The 21334-nt window shown below is 59.1% G+C and overlaps 2 protein-coding genes across 3 annotated transcripts; one reads left to right on the forward strand and one right to left on the reverse strand.

The window, feature by feature from the left end:
• The first annotated feature begins 4101 nt into the window (after nt 1-4101).
• On the forward strand, nt 4102-16377 carry IMPDH2 (inosine monophosphate dehydrogenase 2). 2 transcript variants are annotated; one of them, XM_040568281.1, is made up of 15 exons: nt 4104-4261; nt 4417-4465; nt 4573-4674; nt 4905-4979; nt 5379-5585; nt 7696-7783; nt 9043-9242; nt 10252-10342; nt 11076-11171; nt 12553-12624; nt 14833-14976; nt 15169-15313; nt 15398-15541; nt 15917-16000; nt 16116-16377. In XM_040568281.1, the coding sequence occupies exons 1-15, from the start codon at nt 4164-4166 to the stop codon at nt 16135-16137; spliced, it is 1617 nt and encodes a 538-aa protein (XP_040424215.1). In that variant the 5' UTR covers nt 4104-4163; the 3' UTR covers nt 16138-16377. The 2 variants fall into 2 exon arrangements, with proteins under 2 accessions (XP_040424216.1, XP_040424215.1); XM_040568282.1 differs by lacking the exon at nt 12553-12624 and having other exon boundaries at nt 4102-4261.
• A 1486-nt stretch (nt 16378-17863) lies between these two features.
• NDUFAF3 (NADH:ubiquinone oxidoreductase complex assembly factor 3) lies at nt 17864-19094 on the reverse strand. Its single transcript, XM_040568291.1, has 5 exons — nt 19016-19094; nt 18722-18914; nt 18537-18603; nt 18334-18434; nt 17864-18192 (listed from the first exon to the last, which is right to left on the reverse strand). Exons 1-5 carry the CDS (start codon nt 19072-19074, stop codon nt 18097-18099), a joined length of 516 nt encoding a protein of 171 aa, XP_040424225.1. The 5' UTR covers nt 19075-19094; the 3' UTR covers nt 17864-18096.
• Between the last annotated feature and the right edge of the window lie 2240 nt (nt 19095-21334).

The following is a 21334-nucleotide window of genomic DNA, read 5'->3' on the forward strand; positions in this document are numbered from 1 at the left end:
GGGCCTGGCTTCTAGTCTGGCTCTCTGGAGCTAGTTTAAAAGGTACAGTATTTCTAGGGTATAAATACTATGTTCTTTGATAGTGAAGAACAGGATCTGCTCCCTTTTAGGGGCTCATAGGAAGATGTGCACAGAGTAGCACAGACGAGTGCTGTGGCTTGGGGTTGCTATCCAAGTTCTGGGAAGTGTTCCCAGTCAAACGTGTAAAATAGCTTTTTAACACTTTCCTATAACCAGCTTGTTTGAATGCTGCTTAAAGGGCATTCCACCTAGGCTCTGAGAGTGCCAAACTGCTAGCTCTTGTATGCGTGTATATATTAAATGAGAACCCTCCGTGCCCTCTGCCTTGTATGAGACAGGCTGAAAATATGTCAATCTTTAAATAACTAAAGCTGAAAAAGTCAAGCGAGAAGACCCTGCATTGTTGGTTTCGAACTATGCCCATCTTGTCTCTGTGGTATGAAAGGAGCTGTAGAAAGCAGAGTATGACTGACTATTGTAAAGCACCTCACACTCTGACATTACTCATGTATTGTCCTCTCTCTTGACGCTAATAGCATTGCTTTCTTACAGAAACTTGTAGCCCTCTACACACTTGTCTATGGCACCATTAGATTTTCATTCACTTTCAAGAGTTGAAGCGTTTTCTTTATGTGGTAATGGCTGAAGCAGCAGACCAGAGTGGTTCTCCGCTCCTGCCTAGAGCGGTGAGTGAAGGGAACAGTCTAGGTGTAGCTTAGCAGGACGTTTGTTGGCTGCTTTACCCCCAGAGATCTCCTGGGTTTCAGGTAGGAGACAAGGTCTGAAGTAGATCTTGCCTTAAAAGACTTATTGTGAAAAAGACTTATTGTGATCCCGAAATAAGAATCCTCTTCTGCGCTGTTGCTCCTAGGGCAGGAATTAAGAGTCTTGTTCTCGACTGCGTCAGGGCTACCAACTGCTTTGGTGTACTCTGAATGAATTAGGCTATCTTCAGGCCTCCTACACAGTGATAAGAACAGCTCCAGAAGTGGTAGAAATGAGCCCTCTGAGCATACGTGGGGTGGAGGCCTTCGTAATACTGTCGTTGCTCATCTTCTTGCTGATCTGAGTGCTGCTAGACACTAACTGGCTCTGCACAGTCTAACCAAACTGCGTTCTTATCCAATTTTAATAGTGACTTACTTGCAATTAGTGTTTGGGCTCTTAAATCACTGTTAAAGCGGGATGTAAACCGTCTTCCACCCTTATACGGGACTTTTCTCCCCATCTTCTTGCTGGAGCTGCTCCTCTCAAATACTACAGGGAACGTACCTTACTCTGTCATTTCAGCCTGTTCCGTCTCACTGGTGCCAATGCATATGAAAAAGCCCTTCTCAACTGCTGGCAGTGCTAACCCGAGCATCTTCCTACCTTAAGAAGCATCTCAAATCTTCTTCCAGAAGTCTCACTGACATGCTGCCCCAAGTTTCTGCAGCAGTTGCTGTGTCCTCTACCTGTCGGTTCCCTTCCCTTGAGCGGCTGAAGCTCAGCTCTCAGCGCCGCAATCACTTTCCCTCTACAACCCTGTGCATAGCAGCAGTTTGCCTGCTTCTCTGCTCTTATTTGAGCTCATCAGGATGGGGAGGCAGATCGAACCCACTTACAGCAGCAATAAACTGTGTCTAGAACTCGAGGGAACTGCAGGAGAGACCAAGGTGGAGGGGATGTCTCAGAAAGGCAGGGTCCAGTTGCAGCCCAGAGCCTCGCTTGATAATGAGTGTGCAGCCTATATGCAAAATACGTCTTGTCTGTCCCTCCCGTGTTGACCCTGATCTAAACAGCACATGTGATTGGCATCCTGCAAAGTGACCTTCAAAACTCTCCAGTAGCTTTGCCCCGTGAGTAACTCACACTACAAATCATTTTAAAGAGATGCACTCAACTATTTTTTTAATTTAATTTTACTCTTATATTCTCTGCTCTTTGTAATCTGCTTGGAAATAAAATGTTTTTCCCTGCAGCCTTTGTTGTAGTCTGTTTGAGAACCATTAAACTTTGCCTGGTGTTTCCGTTGGAACAGAAGCTAACTTGCCTATTTACTGCCGTGCCCGTGTGCTAGCATCGCAGCTGAGTTCAGTGTGAGACTCCTAGGTAGGGTTAAGAAACCTTGATAGCACTGTCCATATTTAAAATAAAGGGTTTATAGGCTAGTTAAACTGATCTTGGTCTGGCACAGTGCCTCCACTTCTGATCCCGTAACAGGTAACGCTGACCTAAGTGCGCGTCCTCGGCAGGCAGAGCTCTCCTTTGGAAGGCGGCGTCTCTGAGCTTGGCCTCCTGAACGAGCCTCTAGGTGTCCTTGCTGGTTCCTGTGGCGAGGGGTGTGAGCCTAGGCACGTTGTTTGCTACGAAGGACAGTGCGTTTCTTCTAGCTCCACGGCCCTAGCAAACCCCAAACGCTGGGAAAGGGGTGGCTGGACAGATGAAAACTCTTAGCTGAGAATTGACCCAGGGATTGCCTAAAACCAGGGTGAGGTGCAATCTTTTTTAGGAGACTGTCAGGGAACCAGAAGTGAAACGCTCTCAGTTCCGGGCATAGCCTAATGGCAGGCATTGTTAACGTGTGGCTGTAGGAAGGAGATTGCATTGATGTTGGTGTTCACAGTAATAGTAACGAGATCCCTACTAGTCTCTGGGTTTAAGCTTTGAAGCATCACTGATTCCTAAGTGTGTGAGGGCCATCAGAACCCATGCTGCTCCTTCCTCGTAGCAAAGGGAGCATCCCTGCGCTTAGACATGCACCTTCTTTTCCTGCTGGAAACAAAGCCGCAGTCTGACCAGAAACATCTGTAACTTGTAGAAGCTGCAGCCTCTACTCTGTACGGATTACTGCTGTTGAGACCACATGAACTGCCTGAGACTCCTGCTATGGTCCGAAGCATCTCGCTTGTGTGGTTCCCCCACCCTGGGTAAATATAAATGTTAGCATCTACCAAAGCTTATCTAGCTGGTTGCTCTCTAAACTCTGCATTGTGTTTCAGACAACTGACCAAAACACGTTAATCTGAACTACAGGATCGAACCTGACCGCCTAACCTTACGGCATACGAGCGCTGTTTGTTTGAGTTCCACAGGAGACCTGAGCAGCCCTGTGTGTTCTGTACCCTGTAGGTGGGCAACACGACTAACATGTTCTTAAGGCTACTTGCTGATCTTTGGACAAGGATTTAACCTACTGCAGTAAGAACGGGCGGAGGTACAGGAGCACCATTCTTTAGCTTCCTGAACATCTTCGGTTTACATTCTTGATTGCCTTGGAGAGACTGCCGTAGCAGAGCAGGGGGAGAAGGGGCCGATCACTCCCTGGTGCTCTGAGGTCAGACCGGGTGTATCAAGACCTCTGGGGAGGAGGTGTTTCTGTAAGCACATAGCACGTGAAGTTTTCCTGATGCCCTGATGGGTCTGCCAGGAGGGGGAACGCCTCACACTGGAACCAGGATCACTGCTTTCTGCAGCTCCCCTCCATGGTGGGACTCTTTATGCTCCTTCCTCTCCTGGGGGCACGGTGCTGTTGTTGCTCCCTGAAGGCCCTGCTCGGTGGCACGGGCAGGGGGGCGATGCGTGGATGCACCGAGACCCTGCCAGGGGAGCGCTGGTCCGTGTGGCCTGGTGCTGTGGCTTTGGGGAAGGAGGCACACATGAGGCTGGCACAGTTTGGGGTAACACAATCACAGGCTGGCCGAGGTTGGCAGGGACCTCTGAAGATATTTCCAGGCGGGTTTTGGCTATCTCCAGAGCAGGAGACTGCACCACGTCCCTGGGCAGCCTGTCCCAGTGCTCTGCCACCTCACAGCAACGAAGTACCCCTCGCACCGAGGCGGAGTTTTCAGCGCTTCAGCTTGTGCCCGCTGCCTCGCCCCGTGGCCGGGGACCCCAAAAAGAGACCGGCTGCGTCCTCTCGACGTCCCCCCCCTCGGTCCCCTCTTCCCCTGACTGACCAGCCCCGGTTCTCTCCGCCTGTCCCCGGTGCTCCCATCCCTTCACCATCCCCTCAGCCCTCCCCGCTCTCCCTCAGCCCCGGGGCCCCGCCATGGCGGCGGGGCGGGGGGAGGCCGGGCCGGGGCGGACCGGGGCGGTGCCGCCTGGGCCCTCGCGGCCGCCGTCGGGGCGGAGCGGAGCGGGGCGGCGCGGCGCGGGGCGGCATGGCGGACTACCTCATCAGCGGCGGCACCGGCTACGTGCCCGACGACGGGCTGACGGCGCAGCAGCTCTTCAGCTGCGGCGATGGGCTCACCTACAAGTGGGGACGGGACGGGGACGGGGACGGGGACGGGGACGGGGACGGGGACGGGACGGGGGGCGGCGGGTTGGGGGGTCCCGGTTTGGCGGGGGGGGGGGTGGTGGTACCGGGGGCCCTGCGGGGTGCTGAGGCCTCTCCTGCTCCCGTTACCGCAGCGATTTCCTCATCCTGCCCGGCTACATCGACTTCACGGCGGACCAGGTGGTGAGTGCGGGCTCGGAGGGGACGGGGCTTTGGGGGGGTGGGTTCCGTTTTGGGGTCCCCGCCGCTCAGCCGCTGTGTCCCGTCCTCCCCCCCCCCCCCCCCCGCAGGACCTGACCTCGGCGCTGACCAAGCGGATCACCCTCAAGACCCCGCTCGTCTCCTCGCCCATGGACACGGTCACCGAGGCGGGCATGGCCATCGCCATGGCGGTGAGTGGTGTCCCGGGGCACCGCGTGGCGGCCCTGCCCGCGTGTGCTCCCAGCGAGGCCCGGCCCCATCGGGCCCCTCAGGGTTTTATCCCTGCCGTCCCCCCCTCCCCCCCCAAGGGACGGATCCTGCCCTCGTCCCCGGCTCCCTGCTGGGGTTCCCTCAGGGGGAGGGCTTGTGCCCCCCCCCCCCCGCCCGCCAGCCGCTCACGGCCACCTCCGTGTCCCCCCAGCTCACCGGGGGAATCGGGTTCATCCACCACAACTGCACCCCCGAGTTCCAGGCCAACGAAGTGCGGAAGGTGAAGGTGAGTGGGCACGGGGAGCTCCCCGCGGGTGGGCAGGGGGCGCGGGCCCGCTGGAGGAGCCACAACCACAAGGGGAGGCCGTTAGGTGTGTGGGGCCCCGTGTTTCACGAGGGGGGGGTGCCAGCGTGGTTGTCTGCACAAAGCTCTTGCTTGTGCTGCGCGTTATCCCATGCCCAGCGTGGGTTTTGAGGACTGAGTGGGAATATTCCCCTTAATTTCATCAAGGAGGTTATTCTGGGAACTCCTGGGAATCTAATGCTTCTTGAGTGAGCCTTGGTGCTGTTTAGTGGCTCGTCCTGTTGGTGGGGTGGTTGCAGACCTCCGTGACCCACCAGGTGCGTATCCAACTTCTGCTCAGCCCAGCGGCACTGCTCAATCTCTTTTTTTTTTTTTTTTTAGAAATACGAGCAAGGATTCATCACAGACCCCGTGGTGCTGAGCCCCAACGACAGAGTGCGAGACGTGTTCGAAGCAAAAGCTCGTCACGGATTCTGTGGGATTCCCATCACGGACAACGGGAAGATGGGGGGCAAGCTGGTTGGCATCATCTCATCTCGAGATATCGACTTCCTGAAGGAGTCGGAGCACGACCTGCCTCTCGGCGAGGTGAGCGCCTGTCGGATGAGCGTTACGGTAGGAAGCAGTGCGGCTTGTGGTGAGGAGAAGGGCCGGTGCGTGGCCGTGAGGAGGCTGTGCCAGCTGGAGGTAGCAGGCTCCGTGTTAGCTCTGCCGGGCTGATCCGTGCTTCCAAGGGAGAGCATCTCCTTTGTTTACATTCCCTCTGTGACTCCTGCAGCGCAGGGATGAGTGGCTGCGCAGTTAGTGTTTGTGCAGCTCCTCCTGCGGGGTTATCTCAGTGCTGTGGGAGCCATCCTCTCCACAGCTGGTGCTGCCCCTTGGTTTACAAGTTCCCGGTGTTGCTGCTGCTGTCCCGCGTAGTGTCTGGTGTGGGCCGGGGCTGCGGCAGCTGTGCTGTGCCCAGCAAGCCCCCACGCGCTGCTCCTCCTTTTCTGGATCGCCTTTTCCTTCATGCCTCATACATGCTTTTTAAAATAACCCCCTGGACTTGAAGATTGATGGCTTTCCTTTCATAATGCTGCCCTCTCAAACTCTGCTCTCGCAGGAGCACGCCCTGCGGTGCGGTGTTGATTCCCGTTAGCACTGGTACTCCTGTTACTCGAGCTGCGTAACCGTACACCTGCGGTGCTGTCGGGTTACACCAGCGGTGCCTCGGGGCCGGCTGCTGCTCTTGACTCATGGCTATTTTTAGCTCTTGCTGACCAAACCTGGTATCACATGCTCATCCTTGTTTGGTTTGAAATCTCCTATAAATACCCCTAACAGAAGTCCTACAGCTGCAGCAGGTTCTAAAAGCGCACGTGGCCCTTTGAAGCGATGCTGACCCATTCAGCAGAGCTGCATGAGAACCTCCTCTCATCCTTCCCGAGTGTCATTCAGCATCGTGGAGCTGGAAGCTTGCTGTTAGGGTTAGATGTTTGCCTCTGTCACCAGACGAGGCTGAGTGGATGAATGTCTCCTAGACCTTTCCCCACCCGCAGTCCAGCAGTGGTCTTGCCAACCCGTGCATTGCCATCCAGTTAAACACGCAGCTCTCCTGTAGCTCAGGAAGATCCCACAGACATAGGGAGCACAACTGGGTATTTCTGTGACTTTTTTTTTTTCCATGCTTTTCCTGAGATGTGGGTTTTGTCAGGGGCAGGATTTTGGGTGGATGCAGGCAGGGCGAACATCTTCCCTGATACAAAATGTCTGTTCTTGGGGTATAAATAACTAAAACGTCCCCTCTTTTCTCTGTTACGTGTGACTAACTCACCTTCCTTGAGGTTCAAACAGTCTGCCGTTTTAGCTTTGCCTGGCCTTCTTGGGTAACTTTTTATGGAAATGTGAGTTTTGTGATCGCAGAACGCCGTGGGTGGGAAGGGGCCGCGCGGTCCCTCCTCAGCCCCTCTGCCTGAGGCGCCTTCAGCTGGAGCAGGTTGCCTGGGGCTGTCTGGGCTGTCTCCAAGGATGGAGCCAGGAGCTAGGACTGCTTCTGTGGGCCACCCTACTGACGTTCGATGTCACGGTGAAGGCTATTTTCCATATCTCGTGTCAGATATCCCTGTGTTCCAGCTGCGGCCGTTGCCCTTTGCCTTTCTGCTGTGTTTTGGTGCTTGTTTGTCAGGGCGAACGTGGGTGAGCGTGTTTGTTTGGATTCAAGCGACTCCTTTGCCCCAGTGACCTTCCCAGCAGCAGCGGGTTATTCTGAGCAGAGTCCTGCCGGAGCCCGGGGCTGCTGTGAACACAGGGCCGGGGGCAGCGTTTCTGCCGGCACAGCAGGGGGCTCTGGAAGCGTCTCCAGCCCTTAAATGCCTTGTGCTCTATTAAAAGGGAGGCTGTTTGGGTGACATCCCAAGCAAGGGTCGTCCGAGAGTCGTCCCTCGCTTGGCAGTGCTCTCCCTCGGCTTGCTGAGGCCCCCTGCCATCTCCCGGCTTCACTGCACCGATGGGTTTGGGGGCTGAGCGTGACAGATCCCATCTGGCCACCGCTTGCACGGGGACAGAGCGTTGGAGGCTGTTCCCGTGCGGTTCTGGAGGCGTGTTGCTGTGCTGTGGGCTCCTTTGTCTGTGGAGCATTTCACGTGGGCAAAGGGGTTTGGTATTTTCAGATCCGTGCGCGGGAGTTCGTGTGACTTGATCTTCTCCCTCCCACTAGATTATGACAAAGCGGGAGGATCTTGTTGTGGCCCCAGCTGGCGTCATGTTGAAAGAAGCAAATGAAATTCTGCAAAGAAGTAAAAAAGGTACCTGCGAGCGTCTGTGACGCAACGGAGAGCTTCGGGAGCTGGGAGCAGCAGTGGGAGAGAGGGGGCATGTGTCCCTGAGGGGGTGGAACACGGAGGGGCTGCGTGCCAGCACGAGGAAGGAGAGCGGGGAGAGAGTGCCCGCAGCCCTCTGCCAGGGTACAGAGTTCACGTGCGTTCATCGCAAAGCTGTTTGAAGTTGGGGGATTCTTGGCAGCCCGGGGACTGAAAAGTGCCTGGCTGTCCGGCCACACGTCTTCAGTTCTGGCACCCGCTTCAGCTCTGTTTGGGTCTGGTAGTTTGACTTCAGCAGAGCGTCGTGGATTCAATTATTAAAAAGGTGCACTTTTCCTGCAGTAAGTGTGAAAATACTGAGTCGTTTTCCAGCCGTGCCCACTCCTCGGTCTGTTTGCTGAGCCAGGGCTGCTGGCACCCTCACCCGCCGCTAGTGAGGACAGGCAGGTTCATTTATGGATCCTTGGCAGAACGAGGACTGGCCACAAGGTTGTGGTTATAATTAGAAAGTTGTTATTGCATAAAAATGTCAGCAATCAGCATAGCTCATTATCTACAATGTCTAGCACTTAGCATGGCTGCACAGAATTTCTACAATTCTCGGTTACACGGATTATTCTCAGTTACACGGATTTTTCAGTCACCTGGACCCTCGGCAGATCGGGTCAAATTCTTAATAATGAGCACACGATAAAATAGTCATGACTCAGGCTCTGCCTAAAAGAACGCGAGCCCCGCGCTCCTCAGAGGCAGCGGAAGATGGCGGAGCCATCCCTGGCCACTTGGGACTGGCAGCTTTTGCCATCCAGCAGCAGTTCTGGCCCGAGTCCCACTCAGGGCTTGCAGCTGCTTGATTTTACAAGGCCAGTGCTCCCCATGCAATTATGTGTCCCCTTCCCTGGTGGGTGTCACCGTGTCAACCCAGCACCTGCGCTTTGATAACGCTGATGGCTTTAATTACCCTGCTAATGGGTATCCCCATGCCCTGGTGCCACAGAGGGGGAGAAAGGAGGAGGGAAGGTGATCTGAGAGCAGCCTGCTTGCACGTTATGGTTGCTTGCCTTACTGTTGGTTACATTAACCCTATTATCAGGGGGCAGGAGCAGGGGGTGCCTGTCACAGGCCAGATTTGATAACACACCTCTTTGAATCACCATTTCCTCGCCAGTTCCTGCCTGCCTGATGCTCCTGGTCTGCCGCGCTGCTCCAGGGCTAATGCGTGGTGATGTTCTGTTTGTTTCAAGGCAAGCTGCCAATTGTTAATGAGGACGACGAGCTGGTGGCCATAATTGCCCGCACGGATCTCAAGAAGAACCGGGACTACCCTCTGGCCTCGAAGGACTCCAAGAAGCAGCTGCTGTGTGGCGCCGCTATCGGGACCCACGAAGACGACAAGTACCGGCTGGACCTCCTGGTGCAGGCTGGCGTGGACGCAGTGGTGCTGGTGAGCCACCGCCAGCAGCGGCGCTGGCCCCAGGGGCTGGGTTGGCTGGGGATCCCGTGAGAATGAATCCCTCTGACAGTGGGACAGCAGCAGGGCAGTTACAAAAGGACCTGTAATGAGAAGTGTCGGAACGTGACCGTTTATTGACCTCTCAGTTTCATTCAGGTTGGAGTCCCCGTATTTATCCTGCCTGGAAATTTATGTGGCCTTAAGGGAATAGGATGTGGTAAAGTTCGGAAGGCTGAGAAATGCTGTCAGTTGATGCCATCCTCTGTGACGTTTCTAACTAGCTTTCTGTGTTTGACTTACAGTTTTCCTTCAACTGTTCAGCGTTTGTTGTTGTTTGATTCTCTTAACTGCCTGGTGTTCAGGGTCGCAGAGCTGGAGTCATCAGCCCAGAGCTGCTCTGCCAGTCTCCGCTCTGGCCTGTAAGCTTTCAGGCACGGCAGTCACCGCTGGTATTTGCACATTGTTTTCTCATCGATCGTTGGCTTGCAAGTCTGCCTGCTCTGAGGGCACGGCTGAGCAGTGTTGCAGCTGGAAATGTTTAACAGACACTGCCAGTTGCCTGGGTCGCTGAGGATTGGCAGGGCGTGATCGCTAGGTGGTTGACAGCTGGTATTTCTGCTGCACAGCAGGGAGGGATGCGTTCCTCCTGCCTTTGTTTCACCTGCAGTTTGAGACGAGGCTGATGGTAGAGCAGCTGGTTCTTACGTGCAGCCAGACCTGCTGCTTGTTACTGTAGGTAGTGGGGAAGCCGCAGGATTTTAGTGTGAAGGATATTACTGAAGTCTTTATGATAAAACTGCCTCACATGGGGAGGTACGTTGCTGTCTGGACAGCAGCTTCTCCTCTGGTTCTGTGCTCAACTTGGGGTGTTATATTTGGCTGCTCAGCCAGCTCAGCAGAGATCCCAGAAAGCAGAGTAAAGATCCGAGGTTCTTCCAGAGCTGCATTTATAACCTTTTTGTAGAAATGGTCATTGAAATTGGGTTCCTTTCTGTTGCAGGATTCCTCGCAGGGGAACTCCATCTTCCAGATCAACATGATTAAATACATTAAGGAGAAGTACCCCAACCTACAAGTTATTGGAGGAAATGGTAGGCATGCGTCGAAGACTTCCCATTTCTAAAGTATGTTTGCTTCTTAGGCATAGAGGGTGCTGCAGGGACGTGAATGAGATGAGCCTGTTGATAAACGTCTGAACTTAAAATGGTGTCACCTCACTTGTGGAACAGAGGAAGACCGCTCTGCAGATACAGGGCAGTACCTGCTGCTGCCACTGCTGCAAATATTTTGAAACCTTCGTTCTGCAGCGCAGTGTGCTACAGTGCTTGGTAGCCTCTAATTAAGAGCCTACACATTAGCCTCTTCTACGCACCAGTTTTAAATTTTGGGTAATACTACTGAATATTGCTATCTGCAGAGATCTAATGGAAACGTTCCCTGCCTCTTGACTGCAGAGTTCAGCAGTGCTTGTCTTTACCAGGCTAGCATGTTACGGGTGCTGCAGTTGACCTGTGCTCTACCCTCGCTGCCTGGTGTGGCCCAAAGGGTGTTTGGCACCAGGTGGTGCCTTCAGTTACCTCAGCCTTTGGGTATAAGGTAGCCTGACAGACCGCTGTCATCTCATGTAATGGGGGCAGCTGGAACAGAACTCGACTGCTGCTTTTGCAGAGAGGCGTGGTGGCAGGGGACAGATAGCCCTGGCTTGGGCACGGGTGCGCAGCTGGTGTAGGGGGGGTGTGCAGCCCCGGGGGCAAGCACCAGGGCAGAGCAGGGTCGTGCACAGATCTGTTTGTCTCTCTTCAAACCAGTTTCTGCTCCCCACAGTTGTGACCGCTGCTCAGGCCAAGAACCTCATTGACGCAGGGGTCGATGCCCTGAGAGTCGGGATGGGCAGTGGCTCCATCTGCATCACGCAGGAAGGTGAGAGGGATCGGCTGTCTCCCCAGTAGGCTGAAGACATCCGTTCTGTAGAGGTACCCTGCTGAAAAGCAGCCCAGCCCGGACAGACTTCTCCCGCTGCGACGGCAGCGTCTGACAGCAGGCCAGCTCCTGCCCCTTTGTCCAGGACACACATCACTGGGCTCAAACCTTTGGGGTGGCAGCAGCAGCAAAGGCATTTCCCAGTACTGACCCACACTGGGTAGAGCAGGTGTGGCACGCGCGGCTTTGCCCGGCAGGAGCCGCTGCCTCGGGGTGGGGTGGGCTCGGCGGGCGGCTCTGCGGCGAGAGGGACCTGCCAGATCCCCGGTGCTGCCAAAAGCAGCCGTGGGGATGGGTTTAAGGCACCAGGCTCTCTGCTCCCCTTCCCTCCGGCAGTAGTGTGCGTGGTGCTTGAGTATCGTCTGCTGGGCCTGATGCCTTTCTGCAACTTCCAGGCTGGAATGGGGTTTCTGGCCGTCGTCTCTGCGGTTAGCTGGAGCTTGTGCTGGGCAGAGGCAGTGCCACCCTTAGCTAAGAGGCGGAGAGGGTGTCCCCAGGGCCTGCAGAAAGGCTGCTCTGAGGACAGGCTCAGTCCTCGTGTTCTGAGCCCAGCAGGTGAGGGGCAGAGAGGGTAGTGTGAGGTGCTGCGGCCTGTGAGCACCTTGGTCTTTGCCACAGGAGGCAGCAAGAGGGTGGCCGACGGGTGAAGGTGCTGCATTAGCGCTCCGCTGACTGCAGTGTGGAGCCTTAGAGCAGCCCCGGACCCAGACTGTGCTCTTGCTTTGCCTGCTGCGGGCGCAGTGGCTGCGGGGGGTTCCCAGCCAGGGCAGGCTGCCCCGGGTGACCTTTACAGGGAGGCTGCGGTGCCCTTGGCCGCCTCCCAGCCGGCATCAGAGCGATGCCTCCACGGCAGGAGCAGAACCAGGATGCACGTGTCCTGCTCTGGCCCTGAGGCAGAGGCGTGCTCTGCTCTGCAGCACGGTGAACATCTCCAGAGGGTGCCGCAGGAGGCAGGGCTGGGTGCTGGCTTGGGGGAAGGAGCAGAGCAGAGCCAGAACATGGCACGCCACAGCAGATGGGGTTGCAAAACTCTTAACCACAGCTCCCCAGGTTTTTGGCCCTCTTTAGGGCAAGAGCTCTGGTTCTCGGGGTTAGCGGGTTACCTCTCTGGATGGCTGCTGGGGCAGGGCGAGCATGCGCTGTGCACAGCCGGGCCTGGCTGCCTTGGGACTGGCCTCTGGCTTGGCTCGGGCTAGGAAGGGTCTGCGAGGTCAGCTCTGTCCCACACCGTATGCTCTGCCTAGTCGCAGGTCACTGCTGGGGTCCTTTGTTCTGCTGCTGTTCTTCTGTCTCTAAAATGTGTGTGTTTGTTTTTGTTTAGCTGCTCCAAAGATCCCTCCAGACCTAAAGTCCCACAGCCCCAAATGCCCTTCTACTGTCACGGGCACCTATAGTAAGTCACTTGCCCTGTTCCCAACCCTAATTACGTGTCTTGAAGCAGGACCCTGATTTGGCTGCACATGGCCCTACTGCTTGTTTGAGAATAATTTAGCTGTAGATGCACTTGGGGTTTTGTGGCTTTGGATACTGGTTTTGAATCTGAAATTGAAGCTGAGAAGCCTTTCTGAATTCCTAAAGCAGGGTCCCAGCTGTCAAAACTGATGGCGTTCAGGCCTGTCCACCCTCCACTCCAAAGTCCAGTTCAGGAGCCTTCTGGCAGCATCTGCTGGCTCTCTAGCTGGGCACGCACTTGCTGGTCCAGCACCGGGAGGCAGTCCCCAAGCAGTCCTTGATCCTCCTCTAAATCTGGCCCCAGTTGTGGGGAAGTTGTGCACTGGCTGAGCTCCACTTGAAGCTGGCTCCCCTGGGGGTTACAAAGGGACTTGACTGCACGTGGCCAGCTCGGCAGCTGCGTACCAGAACCACATCTTTCCCCGCTGACGCCTGATCCTTAGGGGGAGAGAAAGGGCTCCCCCCACCCAGCACAGGGTGCAGCTCTGTCTGCTCTGCACTTCTCTGATGCTACCTGAGCAGACGCTGAAGGTGACCCTTGGTTTTTGCCCTTCCTCCCTGTTTTGGAGCACCTCAAAGGGAAAGGGGTTTCTGTTGAAGATCCTGGAAGGTTTTCTCCAGCGGTTGATCTTGTAGGGCCGCCCTTTGCAGATATGCTCAAAAAGACAAACCCTCACCCCCACTACTTGGTGTGTGCGTGCTCTGAACCCTGCTTTGGAAGCCTGCACTTGGAAGCTGTGGCACTGGGCACTGGGACAGCCAGAGCAGCGTGATGCTCCCAGGGGCCCCGAGCCAAGCAGTTCCTTAAAGGGCTGGTCTCAGTGGTTGCTGTCGTGAGGTTTCCGCAGGCTCCGTCTCCTGGTTCCGTCTATGGCGCAGTCTCATAGACCCCAGGCTTCAGACCCTCCCGAATCACTTCCTTCTCTCCACAGAGCTCTTCCTTTGCAGCATTTTGCAGCCTCAACGTGGCCTTTAGCAGCGCGGTACCAAGTGAGACCATCTCTTTAAGCCTAACGCCATTCATCTTGTACCTGGCAGACACTCCCTGGCTGGCTGAGACCTAGCTTGACGCAGTTTTGTTCGATTAAAACCATTTCTTTCATGATCCCTGCCTGGCTTCCCTCTCTCAGCACTTGCTGCTGAGCTCTGGGAAGGGAGCAATCGCAGCCTCTTGGCCTTGGCAAATGTGTCAGGGATGTGCGCTGCCAGCGCTGCTGCCAGCAGGCTAAACCACACCTGGAGTTTGCACTCTGAAGTACTAATCCTGCACGTCCGTAATCTTATCTGCTGTATCAGACTAACTGACTGAAGAAAAGGCTTCCAGTTAATTGTGGGGAAGGGAAGTCTCCACGAGAGGAGCTTATCTCAGCATACTTGCATGCCTGCAGCTGACAAACGTGTTACAAGACATGCCCTGTGCTGGTTTTCCCTCAAGCCTTCCATGCTCAGTGGAAAGCCTCTAACCGCTAGCGACTGGGAAGAGCAGGTAAATCCGGAGCTAATGAACTCCCTCCCGTGGGGCAGCTAAACTCGACCAAATCCTCATTGCCTCGCAGGGCAGGAACAAAAATGATTTCCTGTACGCCATCTAATCATCCTGCCCGTTTCCTTTTCCACTGCTGCATGTGTGTTTGTGTGTGTGCGTGCAGATATATATATATAAACACGTGTAAATGTGTATATATACATATCAGCTCTCTCCCAGCCAGCTGCCTTGCCATGCCAGGGGCGCACCGGGCAGCTGCTGGTACACAGCGAAGGGCTGGCACTGCTAGGAGAAGGGGCGAGAGGCGGGATGTGGCTAGGGGTGCTCTGGAGAGGGGCTTTCGGAGGCTGCCCCGCTTCCTTCCCCAGCTCCCTGCCTGCTCGGGAGGAGCCGGGAGTCCTGGCTCGCCCCAGGTGTTCGACCAAAGACCCCAGAGCCCAGGTCACCACAGCCCTTGGAGCTGGGGGCCGTGAGGACGACCCAGCAGGCACCTCCCAGGCATCGGCTTCTCTTGCGCCGCGGCCTGGGGAAGGAGCCTCCGGGGATTTGTGCGTTCCTGAGTGCTGGAGCATGTGTGCGCTGCAAGCCTGAAGGGCCTGCTGGGGTGGGGACGCGCTGCTGCACGGCACCTCACCCCTTTTGCTGCTCTCTCCCCACCTGTAGTGCTGGCGTGCGGCCGCCCCCAGGCCACGGCGGTGTACAAGGTGTCCGAGTACGCCAGGAGGTTCGGCGTCCCCGTGATTGCAGACGGAGGCATCCAGACAGTGGGGCACATAGCCAAGGCCCTCGCGCTCGGGGCCTCCACAGGTGAGCACCCGGCTCGTGCGCGCTGTGCCAGCAGGGGCTGTGCATGGCTCTGGACTGGGCACGAGAGTCCACACCTGCGGGAGGCTGTGGGCACGGGTGTGCAGCACAGGTCGGGGAGCCGTGCCCGTCACCCCGAGGGTTTGGGGGCCTTCCTGCTGCTGACACGCTGCTCTTGGTGATCCCTTGCACTAGTGATGATGGGCTCCCTCCTGGCTGCCACCACGGAGGCCCCAGGCGAGTACTTCTTCTCGGATGGGATTAGGCTGAAGAAATACCGTGGCATGGGCTCGCTGGATGCCATGGACAAGAACCTGGGCAGCCAGAACCGGTATTTCAGGTGAGAGATGGTGCTTTGGGGCAGCAGAGCAAGCTTCTGGGACCTATCTGCTTCACAGACTTTCTCAATTTTGCTCCCCTGCAGCGAGACAGACAAAATCAAAGTGGCCCAGGGGGTCTCTGGCGCGGTGCAGGATAAGGGCTCTATCCACAAGTTCATTCCGTACCTGATTGCTGGGATCCAGCATTCCTGCCAGGATATCGGTGCCAAGAGCCTGACCCAAGTCCGGTGAGTGCTTCCCCTCGCTTCCTTGTCCCTGGTCGGGACACGGTGCTGCCCGGTGGGGTCTCTGTGGGCTGTGCCCTCGCTGCAGTGCGTTCCGCACTCTGACTGCTGTAGCCCTCGTCTCCAGTGGGCGCTGCCTGCCACATTTGCCAGCTCCAGAGCTGCAGGAGCGTGGTCTCCCGTGGCACGTTCTGCTGGCTGGGCCTGAAATGTGGTGGTACCTTACTCTGCCTGGCTCTCGGGGGCACAGCAAAGATCCTTCAGGCCCCAGCTGGAGGAACCAGTGCCTGCCTAGTCCCAGCTGCTTCAGGGGAACGTGTCAGAGCCTCTTTTCCCTGGACTCTGGCTGGCATGTGACTGGCTGTCCTTCCTCCTCAGAGCAATGATGTACTCGGGAGAGCTGAAGTTTGAGAAGAGGACGACGTCTGCCCAGGTGGAAGGAGGGGTTCATGGCCTCCATTCGTAAGTGCCTCTGCCTGGGGCAAGTGCTCATCCCTCAGCACCTTGTGTTCCTAGCTGCACTTTAGGCCCTTTCAGGTCAGTAAAAGGTCTCTCTGGTTTGCTGCTGTCCTCACAGGTACGAGAAGCGCCTCTTCTGAAGGAGGCCCGTTTGTGTCCGTCATTGTGCCACTCAGCCCTGTGCCACCCCGCGCGGGAGCTGCTCGTGCTGCAGAAGTGCCATTCTTTTTGTGGGCTGCCTGGCGCTCCCTGTGTCTGTTGGCTGCTTCATCATCACCTTCAAGGCTCCGCCAGCTACCCAGGAACAGTGCTCCTGGGCTGGTGCCTGGAGCCTTGCACGTGTTGGCCGTGTTTTACAATAAAAAAGGAAAAGATGTGCAGTTGGTGTGTGTCCAGACCCCAAGCCAGCCCTCCCCTCTGTATGGCCCTTGCAGATTCTCCTTCCCTGGCACTGTCCTTCCCATCCTGCACCCTCAAGGGTGGAGGAACAGTGTGAGTGAAAAGGCAAGAAGCGCTCTGAGTTCAGAAGTATTAAAAAAATAAGTATTAAAAAAATAAGTACTGTCACAGCTCCAGGGGCCTTTGCTGGGTTGTCACTGAGAAGTCATGAATCCTTCCAAGCCACTAAGGGGAGCTGATGTCCCCAAAAGGGGCACTGAGGGGAAAATTGGAACAGTCCCTTGACGGGGCTGAACAGTTAATGCAGCTCAGGGTGTTAACAAACCAGCCTGGCTGAGAGCAGAAAAGGAGTGGCCCCTGGGCAGGAAAAGAAGGGGTTGTCATGGGGCCTTTAACCACTGCTGGGAGCTGCCAAACTGCTGCGGGCCCCACTCGGGCTGGTGCAGTGATGAACGTGTAGGTGCTTGTGTAAATGTGCAGCCCTACACCTGCCTGCACACACGGGGCCCTCGTAGCTGTGTTTTCCCAGGCTGGGCATTCTCCTCCCCATCACGTCCTCCCCCAAATGTCCCCTAACATCTCCCACCTCTGCACCACCCAGCCCAGTACCAACCCCGCGCTGGGGGCACGGTCCTGCCGCAGGAGCCTGTTGGCATCAGGGCTCTGGAAAGGCACGCCGTGTGTCTGGTTGCTGGCAGGCATGTGGACAACGAACTCGAACACAGGCTCACAACCAAACAGCAGCTTGTGGGCCCATAAATGGGGGGGAGGTTTGTTTTTCTGCATGACTGCCCATCAAACCGCTCCTGCCTGCCCAGGTTAGCTTGCAGCACCGGGTGCCAAAGGTATTTCACACCTGTAGCAGGTCTGACCCCCCCACCCAGCCAAACGCAAACATTACCCTTGCTAACAGGAGCTCGTTTACCACCCGTGTTTTGTGGCTCTAACACTGCCTGAAAAAAAAAAGCTCCATAGGACAGCGACATCAAATTAGATTTGCACTTGCTAAAAGCAGAGCCTTGAATTACAAACTAATCATATCAGCGCCAAACGTTAATTAGCACAGCCAGCTCGTTGAGCAAAGCTAAGCCACGGCCTGACTGAAAGCCAGGGACTACAGCAGAATCCCCTCTGCGGGGCTGTGGAGGTGGCAGGAGGCTGAGCCTCGACCCAACCACCCCCCCATGGGGAACAGCACCCTGCTCTGCATCCCCTGCTTGAGCTGTTCAAGCCTGCAGGGAGAGGGAGAGCAAGCACCACGGGTAACCCACAGCAGCCGGGGGCTCCCCAGGGACCCCACCGCTGCGGGAGGTACAGAACCCCACAGCAGAGCCTCGGGCAGGTCGGGGACACTGCCGGGCAGCGCCGTGTGCCTGTGCGCACACCAACGGCGCTGCTGGCAAGAGGCACGCGTAGCCTAACGGCTCATCGCAGCTCTGCTGTGCGTTAACCACCGGACAAGTGCGCTGTACTTCCACTTTATGTGTATTCTCCTGGGGGAGCCCCCCCAGCGTGCCGGGGGCTGTGCAGCCCTGGCCTCTCCCAACACCCTCCTGCACGCCGAGAGCCGCTGCTGGGCAGCCGGGCTCTGACAGTTCCTTCCGCAGCGTTTCTCCCTCGGGAGCAGCGATGAGGGAGTGCAGCAGCCCCTGCGCACCCGGCAGGCGAGGGGCTCAGTCCGTGGCGGAGGCGGGCGGCACCTAGACCTCCGTGTAGGTGCCCCGCGGGGGGATGAGCCCGGCAGCTACGAAGCGCCCTTCATTCGTTAGGAAGTTGAAGGTGGCACAGGCGTTCGGCTGGGAAACGAAAGAGGATGAAGGGGTCGCACTGCCCCCGTCCACGGAGGGGGCTGCCCCCAGCCGAGGGCAGACCCCTGAGGCAGGACCCCCTCCCTCCGGCCCGCCTGTCCCCCAGGACGCCCCCACGTCCCCCCTCACCGTGTCCTGCACATCCACGGCGATCCCGCACGCCCGCATCTGCTTCTGCACGGCGGGATGGAGCCGCTCCACCCTGTCCCCGGTACCCAGCACCAAGATCTCTGCAACGGAACACGGCGGGGGCAGACGGGGGCTGGCAGGGACCCGAGCCCCCGACGCCTTCCCCTAAGGGTGCCCGGAGGAGGGCTGGTTGCCCCGCGTACCGATCGGGGGCTCCAGCAGCCGGAACAGCGACAGGCTCTGAAAGGAGATGTCCTGGTAGGAGCCGACCTGCGGGGACAGCGCGGTCCTGAGCGGGGCGGCTCGGTACCGGCACCGGCACCACACCGGCCCCATTCCCATTCCCGGTCCCGGTCCCGGTCCCGGCCCCTTCCCGTCCCGCACTCACGTTCCACTGCAGGATGGCGCGGGGCAGCACGGCGCAGGGCCCCACCACCACGCTGCCGCTGATGGTGAAGCCGCGGGTGCTGTAGCCCTCGATGAAGGCGCTGCCGGGGTTCTCCGGCTGCAGCACCGTCACCCGCGTCCGCCGGTACAGCTCGTCGTCCGACGGCAGCAGCCGGTAACCGCGGCACGGCGCCCTGCGGGGACCCGCGGCGCCTCAGTACCGGCGGGGAGACCCCCACCGAGCCCCCCAGGACCCCCCCCCCCCAAACACACCCGGACCCCCCCCGGCCCGCACCGTGCCGCCAGCCCCGCTCCCTCCCGGCCCAGCCGCCGCAACGCCGCCGCCGCCGCCATTTTGTCGCCGCCGGATGCGAGGCGCGGCCCCGCCCCTCCCGGTGCCCCCCCACCCCCACCCGCTCCCGCCCGGTCCCCACGCGTGGCGCTCCCGTGGGCTCGGGGCCGTGGGGGGGTGCTCGCCCCCCCTCACCATCGCTTCTCGCCCCCCTCCCCCCCCCAAGCCCCAGCCCGTGACAACGGCACCCGTGGGGAGGGGCCGGGGCTGCCCTGACACGGGGCGGCGGGGACACCGGGGCACACCGGGGGACACCTGGGGGGGACACACGGGGGGGGGGTCCCGTGGCGGTGGCCCCGTAGCGGGGCTGAGGCCGGGGACTCCGGTGGCGGGCGGCTCCGCTGGCGCCGGGTCCGCCCGGGGCGGGCTTTGGCCCCGGCTCCGGAGCAAAACCGAAACCGGCAGCGCCGGGAAGGGGAAGCGGGCGGCACGGCGGCGGAGCGCTGCCTCCGGGGCTCCCCGCTCTGCCCCGGCCGTGCCCGGGGGTCCCCCCCGGCCCCGCGCCACCGGGGAGGTCACCGGAGCTGCGGGTGCCCGGCGGGCGGAGGTGAGCGGCGGCGGGCAGCGCCGCGCCGCACCGGGGAGGCGGCGAGGGGCTCGTCCGCCCTGCACCGGGGGGCTCGGGGGGGGGGACCGGGGGGCGCGGAGCCCCGCGGGGGGACGTGGGGGCCGTCCCCGCGGCTGTCCCGCCGAGAGCGGGGCGCTCAGCCCCGGAGCAGCGGGGACCGGGCGGTGCTGGCCGTGCCCACCGGGCTCCTGCTGCCCCGTGGGGCTGCGGGCGATGCCCCCGGTGCGGGGTGGGGAGCCCCGGTGTCGCCCCGTGGCACGGCGGAGCCCCCGCCAGCCCCGCCGTGCTGCCGTGGCCTCCCCAGTTCCCGTTTCCCCTTCTCTCCGTGCTGTGCTCGGCGGGGAGCTGGGGGCACAGCGGCGGGGGGCTGGGACGGCAGCCACAGCCCCCTCCCCATGCCATGGGGCCGGAGCCAGGGACAGGTGTAATGGGAATCCCCGGTGTCGGTAACGAAACCGCTCCCGCCAGCCCACCGGGACCCTCCTACAGGGGTAGGGGAGCCGTCGGGATTCCCCGCACGGCAGGGGACGGTTTCATTTCCCCGGGTGCCCGAGGGGCTCCTTGCCAGGGCTGGGTGACACGGGGCTGGCGGCAGCGGGGGGGGCTGCGCTATGCCAGTCTCCGGCACCCCCGGCACAGGTGCTGAGGCGGGTGCCCTCCCTCGGGGCCGGCTCGGGTTTCCGGGCCCCGCTGAGGGCTGCTCTGGTGGCACCAGATGCTTCAGCCCCACCGGGGCTTTGTTCGGAGCCGTTTCCTTGTGGCCCTCCCCTTGGCACTTGGCCCGCGGCGAGAGGGGGGGAGCAGCAACACAACCCCGGCCTCTCCTGGCACCCCCAGCCACAACCGGCCCGGCCGCGGCCCCCGCGCGGCTCCTCCACCCCGGCGGTAAGTTGCCCTTCTCCCCCTCGGCTCGGTTGACCCGGGTGCGGGGTGGTGGCCCCCGTGCCCGTCCTTCCACGGCGCCGGCGCGGGCAACGGAATCCCAAAAGCAGCTGTCCCCGCTGCGCCCAGCTGCCCTGGGATTTCGTTACCCGCGCTCCCGCCTCTGCCTCAGCCGCCACCGCCACGCACCCGCCGTCCCCACGCCTGGCCAGAGCCGCTCGCCCTGCTCTAACCCCTGTGTGGGGCCGTGCGGGGAGCAGGGGGGGTGCGATGGGGCTTCACGGCCAGCCTCGTGGCTCAGCCCCGCATGCCGGGGGCTCTCCGGTGGGCTCTTGCTCCTGATGGCTAAAGATAGCGGCTCGCTTCCTGGGGACGAACCACCAGGGCCAGCGTGCTGAGTGGTGCTGGCCTTCAGCTCCTGGCCATGGTGGAGACGTGGCCACCTGCTTTGGGGCGTGTGGGTCCCGAGACGCTGCATGAGCCTCGTGCCACAGCCAGCCCGTGCGGGGCTCTCCCCGTCCCCCTGGGTGTCGATGGGCGGCAGGAGGCCGTGTGCCGGCAGGGGTGAGCGGTGCTCGGGCAGGATCCAGCCCCCAGAGAGAGACGGCTTTGGAATGACACGATCACTCCCGCTGAGCGCGCAGCCAGAGAGCCATCGGGGATGTCGTGTCTGTCCAAAGCTCTTTCGGCACCTCTGAGAGCCCCCCCCGGGCTGCACAGTGTGCGCAGGAGCCCTTTTCCTCTGCTGCAAGGAGCTGCAAAATGACTGCGCTGCCATGTGCTGGCCCCCCTCGGTGCTCTGGCGACGGAGA

The sequence above is a fragment of the Cygnus olor genome, chromosome 10 (assembly GCF_009769625.2).
Source record: "Cygnus olor isolate bCygOlo1 chromosome 10, bCygOlo1.pri.v2, whole genome shotgun sequence".
In the NCBI taxonomy this organism is placed as follows: Eukaryota; Metazoa; Chordata; class Aves; order Anseriformes; family Anatidae; genus Cygnus; species Cygnus olor.

Bases quoted from the DNA above. Each gene is read 5' to 3' on its own strand.
- IMPDH2 (XM_040568281.1), top strand. From the start codon at position 4,164: ATGGCGGACTACCTCATCAGCGGCGGCACCGGCTACGTGCCCGACGAC. The intron at 7,784-9,042 runs GTACCTGCGAGC...GTTTGTTTCAAG, and splicing joins TCTGCAAAGAAGTAAAAAAG to GCAAGCTGCCAATTGTTAAT. The intron at 15,314-15,397 runs GTGAGAGATGGT...GCTCCCCTGCAG, and splicing joins AGCCAGAACCGGTATTTCAG to CGAGACAGACAAAATCAAAG.
- NDUFAF3 (XM_040568291.1), bottom strand. From the start codon at position 19,074: ATGGCGGCGGCGGCGGCGTTGCGGCGGCTGGGCCGGGAGGGAGCGGGG. The intron at 18,915-19,015 runs GTGCGGGCCGGG...GGGTCCCCGCAG, and splicing joins GGAGCGGGGCTGGCGGCACG to GGCGCCGTGCCGCGGTTACC. The intron at 18,193-18,333 runs GTGAGGGGGGAC...TTCGTTTCCCAG, and splicing joins CCGTGGATGTGCAGGACACG to CCGAACGCCTGTGCCACCTT.